Raw genomic sequence first — 9,179 nt, 5'->3', positions numbered from 1 at the left:
TCACAGATGGGTGCTGTCCTGTGTGTCGAATCTGTGGCTCTCCGAGATCCCCGCGCTGCACTTCCTGCTGCTACCCTGATTGGGTACCAGAGAGAGGGGGTCTGGCCTGATCAGGTACCTGCAGATGGGGCACGGACAGGGGCGGCAAATCCTGTAATAGTTTTCATGCCGTGTTCATTTTACAGTGCTATCAATTACATTTGGCATTGTGTACTCACACGACATCGTGCAGCTCTAGTCTGGTGTCTGGAGAAGGGTTGATGAGGATATAAGACAGCCTGTTCCCTTGGTCTGTCATCCCATCTGGCGCAGGAAGAAAAGAGGTGAGTGATGCAGGAATTAAAATAGGCACAGGATATACAGCCGGCTGTGCAACATCCGTACACATAATAGAGGCTTCGTTACTGTGATTCACAATACAGGAAGACAAACCTAGATAAACATGGACGCAAGCAACCACGACAACAACGGAGGTGGAAGAATTATTTAAAAGTACAGTGAAAGGACAGTAAAATGACAGTAGAGTAAGTATTACTAGCAAAGTATACCTAAAGTATCAGAAGTATTGCTGATTCAAAAAGGTTGTATGTAAGTATAAATAACATTGCTGGATTTGCAATACCAACGTGTTAATGTGCATGTTGTTGTTGTAGCTGGTTGAGGTGGAGCGAGTGTTAACTACTGTAAGGTGTCACAAGCTAAACAACTTGGGGAACACTGGATTAAGCTTCAACAGTGCATTGTATTTCATAAGCTTATCATTTTTAAAATTAATGTCAATCGTCATTTGTAAAGTAAATAATAATTCTAACTATCAAATTAATGTAGAGGAGTAAAATCACAAGGTGTACTTCTGAAACATAGAAGTATTAAGTAGCATACAATGGAAATACTCAAATACAAATGTAGATCAAAATTGTAATTGAGTACAGTACATGAGTAAATGTAGTTGTATTCAACCACTAGTAAACTTGAGATTAAACAAACTACATATCGACGTACTGAATCCAGTTGGAGAAAGGCCCAAGTGTTTCATCCTGGTTTTCACCAGCGCGTTGAGTTCCTGCCTCTCAGAGCGTCTGAACAGGGTCAGTCTCTGCTGGTTGATCCTCTCTGCAGCACTGCCCGGACCCCCCTTGGCCCCGCTGGAGCCCCGCCCCCCCTTCCTGCTCAGCCGCCGTGCCCACTGCATGCTTTTCCTCCGGAGCAGCGGGTGGTCTGAGGAGTGGGAGGAGGTGGAGATGGGCTCCGAGGAGGTGCTGTTACGGTGAGCACTGGTCCGGGACAACAGGGGCTCCCTGGGTTCTCTGGTGTCCTCGTAGTCCTCCACTGTGATGGATACCTGGGACTGTAACACAGGCACACACACACACACACACATATTCACATACACACACACACGCTTTTAATCTCCTTCCAACCCACACCGATTTCTTGTTAATTTAAGTGGCCATCAAACTAGTAACAGCAGCAGCACACCTCAGAGACGGGAAGCTTATGTGCCTCCGTCCGATAGATGCCGATGGGGATGTCTCCGGTGGAGGAGCACAGCTTCTGGTAGAGCCTGCCGTAGGTGCGGATCCACAAGTCATCCTCTGTGATTTTCATCTGGAAAACACAATAATCAGCCTTTGGAGCCACTTCACAGTCCAAACATGAACTGAATTCAAGCTGTTTGTGTCGGGGTACTCACAGCACAGAGGAACCCTGAGCCAGGCATGGAGTCTAAACCCAGCAGCAGCCTGGTGATGGAGATCATGTAGTCCTTCACAAATGACTGGCAGGAGAGCACGGTATACAAGTCAACAGAAACAGACCATATTTGGCATTTTGCCACATTTCGTTTTTTCAGTGAGGGTGAAGAGTCTGTGCTCCAGATACCTGGTAGAGGAGAGTGTCCAGCATGCTGACACTGAACACCTTCCCTGCAGAGAAGGGCAGGCGGAACATAAACACCAGGTTGGATCCCTTCTCCCTTTCCTTCTGCAGATCAAACACACACACACACACACACACACACACACACACACACACACACACACACACACACACACACACACACACACACACACACACACACACACACACACACACACACACACACACACACACACACACACACACAGATTTTTTCCCGATTACACTAGTCTTGGTAGACATGAAGAGTAGTAATGAAAGTTTTTGTAAACATCATCGGTGGACCTGCACCCATAAAACTTTTTCTTTTCTTTCTTATTTATTTTCAAGCATCCATTCAGCATTCATTGGACCGAATGCAACGTAACACTCTCTACAGCTTCAGAAGTTAGCTTCCTGCATGATTTTGTAAAGTAGGATTTAACTCGAAAATCCCAAGAAAACACACACAAACATGCATTGCCCAAACAAAGAAAAAGCTAGCCAGAAGTCCTTCCTGCTGCGAGGCAACACTGCAAGAAATGTCTATGTAATGTTTATCCCAGATTTTAATTCATTTTAATATGTAACGTCAAGAGTGACAAATTTACTTATTTGTTAACAAAGGTTATTGATGGCCGAGGGGAGAACTCATAAGCTGCCACACAGAGAGCAACATTAACAACACCAAAGGCTATAATCAGTTATAAATGTCCACTGTAAAACTTTACAGTGGATGCATTTCTAATATCACTGACAATACTAAATAAAAGATGGCTTTCATGATGAAAAACAGTCTGCCGTCATTGTTTTTTTCATTATGAGGGTCGAGGACAATGAGAGATCGAAAAAGAGGGGGGTTTGAGAGTATGAAGCTTTTACCTTTTCCAGTTTGGACAGAGCCAGAGAGTAGTGGTCTTTGACTTTGAACTGCATAAAGCGCATGTTGGCTGGGTGGGTGAGCTCCGTGATGATACTAAGAGCTGGGAAAAGTCTGAGATGAAGAAACACAGAGACAGAGAGAGAATAATGGGTACCACCCCCCCCAAAAAAAATACACTCAGTTTAAGATAGTGTGTGAGATATTGCAGAGCAAGTTTGGGCAAAGCAGACCTGAAGAGGGTCTGGACATTGACGATGGTCTTCGCGTCAGCCATGTAGTCCTCCTCTGCGATCATGGAGCTCTCTTTGTCAACCACCACCATGGTGTCGGCGAAAGTGACTCCACATCGCAGCAAACTGTCCAGACTGAGAGAGTGAGAGGGAAGGACGGGCAGGTGGGTGGGGGGAGTATAAGATCAGTGTTGAAGGGCAGTGCGAATAAATCGAAGAGTAAGTCATTTGAGAGGTTTACATGAATAAAGATTCAGGAAATAGTAGACGATGAAAAAGATACATGAAGAAATCAGCGTAGAGCCGTGGTCTCTCTTACTTGTCGATGGAGCCCACTGTATAGAACACCATGGGGAACCAACATATTGCCTCCAGGAAGTCTGCTTCAGGTCTGAAACAATCAACCAACAAATACACTTGAGATTCCTACCAGTAGAGATTTATATATTCCATGATGAAGAGCGAACGTCCCCACAGAGACTGAGAAATACAACACAGACAAACTGCCAGCAGGGAAAGCTGAAAATAACAGCACTACACTGGAGTGACTCAGCATTTTATTGCCTTTTTATTGAATTCCACTCTCATTTGGCTGACTGCGTTTGTGTACCAGCCACAATACACAACGCAGGATTGTGGTGCGCATCGCCCTGAAAGCGTTCAGCATTTCACAAATCATGTTTACAGTGACCTTAAATAGCACAGTTTTTCTCCTCCACTGGCTAAATTTAAGGAGGAGTCTATTTTACTGCGCAAACCCAGATTTGTAGCGTAGCTGTTGTGCTCACAGCAAACATTTTGGGCAACATTAACATGCAACCTATTTCATTTTGAAGCCGTTTTCATAAGCATGGCCAAATAATGGTGTCCTCACATGCTCTCCAGCAGCAACACGATGGGGTTGAGCTCCTTCCTGGGTCGGTAGTAGGCCCGGAGAGGGACAATGAAGTTGTACAGGCCGTTTCCTGCACTCTCCGCGGACACAATGATCAATTTGTTTTTGAAACCGTAGGAGCGGGCATCCTCAAAAAGGGTGTGGTGACAAGCCTAGGAGAGATGCACAGTGGTCATGGAGAGGATGACAGCAATGTTTAGCGGTGAAGTCATAGCAAGCCATTTGAATCCCTTACTTTGTCCATGCGCAGGCAGCAGAAAGGCATCTTCTCTTGAAGAAGGTGGCACAGCGCAGGCGAGCTGCCGATGTATGGAGAGTTCAGCGGGTATCCCTTCACCCACCTGTAGCACAAGGCCGCAGTTACCCCTGAACAAGTTTACACTTCATTGTACCCATGAATGAAAAGTCAAACAGCATCCTCTTGACTCACTCGCAGTGTCGACCCCACCAATGGGCGCTCTCGTCTCTGTCGCTGTCCTCCTTGCCCTCGTCTCCCCCCTCATCCTCTGACTGGTCTCCGAGCAGGTCAAAAGTGGGGTTGTTTACGCCGTCCACCAGCTCCAGGACAGGGGCGATGCTGTGCCGCCTCTCCTCGGCTGACTCTCCCATGGCAGGCAGGGCCAAAGTGTTCGCGCCACCCATCTCCGTCCTGGAGCTGCTCCTGCTTCCTCTTCCGCTGCTTAGCACATTGCTGCCCGGCTCCTGGCCCTCCGGGCTGCTGTCACTGGAGTCCTGCAGGTCGATGGCCACTGTGCCTGTAACATGCACACACAGCCACGGTGATCATCAAGCTAAAGGTTCAAACGCGATGCACAGTTGGTTTGCACTGCCCCCTGTTAAAACATACTGTACTGATAAAATTGAAAAATACTGAGCTGCACCGTTTCACTGTTGTCCACCAGGTGGTGTGTTTGTAAAACCACAGTGTGCAACATTTCAGTTCATTTGGCAGTTGCTCTTATCAAGTGTGACTTATAATCAGATACATGATAATTCCTCGGGAAAGCTATGCATATTTTTTAAAAACACCCAGATTGGTGTCAACTGTCAGATCTGCATAATTCTGACAGCTCTGACAGCGCTGCTTTTTAAAACCAATTAATGACAGTTTCGCATGTTTAACCAACAGCGAAACTGCAAAACAGAAGGTCAGTGCGGGAATGTTACACAGTCTTTGTGATGTGCACATCTGACTGACCCATGCTGGCGATGATACTGTGGACTGGCAGGCGGGTGAGTCCGTGGTAGATCGTTTGGTGCACTCCCCTGGTATTTCCCCCCGTGCTGCCCCACGCTGGCTCCCTGTGGCCCCTGACAAATGCTGAGTTCTCCTCTTTGGAGATATTGATGTAAAAGCACGTGTCAGAGGCCCCCATGATGTGGCAGGGTCCAGGGTTCAGCAGGATGTTGGTGGTGTCCAATCTGCGCACTCCGATCAAACATACTCCATACCTGCAGCAGCAAAGACACGGTCAGCTCTGAACAGTGCAGCTTCTCACTTCTTGGCCTTTTCACATTACGACTTACTTTTTGTGAGCATGAAAGGAGGCGAAGGTGAAGCTCTTGCCCTGGTATTCCCCGAAGAATTTACTTTCCTCCAGGCGGATGTGATGCACCTCATTGGCCGAGCAGCGCCGGTAGGTTCGGTGCCATTGGTCTGCTGAACATCCACCGCCCTCCCTGAGACAGAAAATGCAGGATTCATTGGCCATGTGGGGAAAGACTGACCTTTAGAAAACTGCACACAAAGCCTCCAGCTAAGCACCCGGGCCACACTAGAAGCTTTTCCACTCGAGGTTTCAGAGGTAACATCTTACATCTCTGTCACAGACTTGCTGATCGATCCTTCTATCGACACACGGACGTACACAAGGACACACAGCCTGTCTTAACAATAGGTCCCACGTGTACACACTCACACAGCTAAGTGAACAGCATTTTTCTCTGGGGGATATGGCTCTAGACACGGAGGCTAAAGAGGTGATGCATGAAGCAAGGGTGTGGAGGCAGTGTGAATGTGGGTGGCCTGCGACAAAGACTGCATTATATAAACAAGTGTTATAGCAAATTTGCAGTTTACAGGAACTAAGTGTAAGGCAAGAGAGGAGGAGGACGAATCATGTAGCATCGTCACGGCCAATAAACCAAATGGTATCACGTCCAGATATAGAAGCGTACTTATGAAACACCCTGCTTTTAAATGTTGCACTCATCAGACAGACACAAGCTATAGAGTCTTATTATTTCTTTGTCTGTTCACAATCGCTGAGACATTTCTGTGCTTTTTGCCTTTTAATATGTTTGTGTGGACACCCTATTGTTAACGTTAGGGCCACACATTGGGGCTTTAAGATGACAGTCACATAAATATCAAGATGTAACCCAATGAAAAGTTACAGGAAAAAAACATTTTAGGAGAGAGAGAGAGAGAGAACTGGTGGCTCTGTGTAATCAACCGCAGATTAAAACGTGTTAGGTGCTCTTGGAAAACTGTTATAGTGGCTAAATCATTAAAAGAAGCAACATGATTTGACCACAGTAGGTCTTCGTCAGGGTCTCTAACAAAGCACATTTACTGTCATCAGTAACACAACTGGTATAGTTCTGCTTTAATGCCCTCATGATAAAAAGTAGAAAGTATCTTGTGCGTCAAACAACGTGCGGGTGCTTTTCATAGTCACTCCTGTTTTCAGCGATAAACTGAACCTAACAAGCAAAGAAACAAACACAGTTTCTAAATAACAAGATTCCGCTCATTTAACAGAATGTCCTCATAAACTCACACAGCTCAGTGAGCAAACAATGGAGGTTGACGGGGGGGGGGGTTGGATGAATATCGAGCACAAACACACTACAGTATTCCTGGGGTGTGAATGCAGATCAGATGAAGCCTACCTGTTGAGGGCTTGAAAGGCTCCTACACGTTGCTTGAAGGCCTCTTGGGGTGCCGTTCTGGGGAAAAAACAAGTTGAGCGATGGTGAGGAGAATAGAAGCAGCTCACTTCTATTCACTATATCTACTGTACATTTCACTGTCAAGACTGAACCGTGAACAATCAAATAGAAAGAGGGACCGGGAGCGGGAAGGAAAGTGAACTTACTGTCCTCTGGAGGAGTGGATCAATAGAGTGATGAGTGTCGAGGTACCGGGGCACACACAGTTTAAAGCCAGCATGGCGTATTTAAACTCTTCTTCACACACCACATGATCTGAAGACACAGGACACAAGAAGGGCAAAATGACCTCATGCGGCAAACACAAAACACCATATGAGTTTCAACTCTGAGCCCAAGAAAGCTGCACTGAATACAAATGCGCTGCTGGAAAAGACTGTCAGTTTCCGTGTGACAAAGAAAGTCAATTTCATCCCATTAATCCTGGTGTAACATAAAAGGGTCACGGATTATCTCAAGATTACAGTTTTATCTGCTGATGTTGGGAAAGATAGGTCTCTGAAGTTTATGCTTCCACCTGACATAAGACTGAGAGTAAAATGTCATTTGTGGCGCTAATAGATGGGCTAATCTGTTTTTAAATTCATGATTTGGTCTATAAAATGTGAAACATTGAAAAATTCCCGTCACATGATCCCAGTACCAAATGTGACAGGTCCCCAATCTTTCTTTTTCCTTTCAAGTGCACCCAACCCCTGCACAACAACAGCATGCATTACATGCATTAAATAAATATTTAAAAAAAAGATGTATCTATATATATATATATATATATATATATATATATATATATATACATTAAATACATTTTTTTAAAATCATATAAAAGGAAAATATATACATAATTAAATAAAAGAAATTAAAGTAAAAGAAAAATTAAAAAAAAAAACTTGACAATGCAGTTGAGAAGTATATTGATCAGGTGCCTGCTACAGGCAACTATCTATAGTTACTCAGCATAATACACAATGTGGACAGTTCTCACTGGAACCACTACTATCCCAATAAAACCCGTTGTTGTTGTTGTTGTTGTTATTGTCGTTGTGTGGCTCTGTGGCTCTTGCAAACACACACAATGATTCATGCATTTCCATGATTAGAGTGTTAAAATGGCGGCATCTTAAAAGGCACAAGCCAACACTCAATTAAACATGAAACCATTTTATGTTGGAAACTGTGCCAATTTGTTTTATCTAACAAAAAATGATTCAAGCAGAGAGCCGTGTCAAAAAAAACACGTCATCATCCTCTTGCACCAACTCCCTGTTTACTCTCATGGGGTCAATTTTATGTCCCTACTGTAACCCACCGCTCTGGTTCTTTTGGGGGGTGGCGGTGATGGGAAGACCTATAGAAACAAGCCAGTGATTCGGTGTCAGCCTTGTTAAACAGCTTTTCAATCAATCATCCATGACTTAACGCAGCCCTGAGCCAAACTGACCAAACAGAGATGACGCTCCTCTCGTTTACCTGTTGCCACTCGGCCTCCTCTCTGAAAGGAAAAACCAATAGAGCGATTCATGTTTGTATCACGAGCCAATCAGTGAATCTGGCGCAGGGAGCATCTTTTTCCCCTGCTGTGTAATTCTAGATTGCATTATCGTCAGTGATGAGCACACAGGCATATTAGAGCTGCCTTGTTTACCAACAATGTTGAGCTAGGTCCTAAAAGCACAATATGTGCTCTGTATTAGGAAATAATTGGGAATGAACGTCAGAGCCTGACAAGAAGCATCCGTCTCAATCAGCTGGCAGTCTGAGTGACAATTAAAACTACTGATTGTGGATCTTCTGTTGAAGCACCAGTGTTCTACTGGATCAGAACAGTTACATCATAATGCAGCGCACACGCAAACGCGAGGAGGGGCTCTTGCAATTCAACCGGTGAATTTGCTTCGAAACGGAGGCTTTCACAGAGCAATCTGAAATCCTGCAGAGTAAAAGACAAAAACATTGATGTTGCATTTATGGAGCAACAACATATCATTATTGTTACATTCTGTTCTCTCTGTCTGTGTCTTACGCACCAACACACACACACACACACACACACACACACACACACACTTCTAACTCCCAAAGACACAGACTCAGTAGTCACACACCAAATTGAGACTTTTCTCCAAGATCCAATTTCCAACATCCTTCTTGATCACTTCACATCCCATCGTCTTCTCTGTTTACTCTTCACCACAGCCCTCCATCCTTCAGGTGCCTGGACCCAGACCAGGAGCGAAACCAATTACAGACTGTGCACACACACCCACACACCCACACACACACACACACTTTTCTCTTTCTGTCAGCCTCGCTTAGAAAA

The 9,179-nt window shown here is 45.0% G+C and overlaps 1 protein-coding gene across 1 annotated transcript in view; it reads right to left on the bottom strand.

Annotated features, from left to right (window-relative positions):
• kcnt2b (potassium sodium-activated channel subfamily T member 2b) overlaps positions 1-9,179 on the bottom strand; it is a gene marked incomplete at both ends in the record, with an annotated part of 31,262 nt that continues 22,083 nt past the window's right edge. Inside the window, 16 exons of the mRNA XM_079177358.1 lie at positions 1-118; positions 219-303; positions 1,003-1,348; positions 1,480-1,608; positions 1,694-1,777; positions 1,882-1,983; positions 2,779-2,890; positions 3,010-3,144; positions 3,329-3,400; positions 3,884-4,056; positions 4,140-4,245; positions 4,335-4,659; positions 5,103-5,356; positions 5,432-5,584; positions 6,800-6,856; positions 7,006-7,114. Of these exons, the coding sequence (XP_079033484.1) occupies positions 1-118; positions 219-303; positions 1,003-1,348; positions 1,480-1,608; positions 1,694-1,777; positions 1,882-1,983; positions 2,779-2,890; positions 3,010-3,144; positions 3,329-3,400; positions 3,884-4,056; positions 4,140-4,245; positions 4,335-4,659; positions 5,103-5,356; positions 5,432-5,584; positions 6,800-6,856; positions 7,006-7,114 (2,360 nt within the window). The remainder of the gene's footprint in view (positions 119-218; positions 304-1,002; positions 1,349-1,479; positions 1,609-1,693; positions 1,778-1,881; positions 1,984-2,778; positions 2,891-3,009; positions 3,145-3,328; positions 3,401-3,883; positions 4,057-4,139; positions 4,246-4,334; positions 4,660-5,102; positions 5,357-5,431; positions 5,585-6,799; positions 6,857-7,005; positions 7,115-9,179) is intronic.

This window comes from Pholis gunnellus (assembly GCF_910591455.1).
Source record: "Pholis gunnellus genome assembly, chromosome: 17".
Classification (NCBI taxonomy): domain Eukaryota; kingdom Metazoa; phylum Chordata; class Actinopteri; order Perciformes; family Pholidae; genus Pholis; species Pholis gunnellus.
This window is presented reverse-complemented; position numbering and strand designations above follow the sequence as displayed.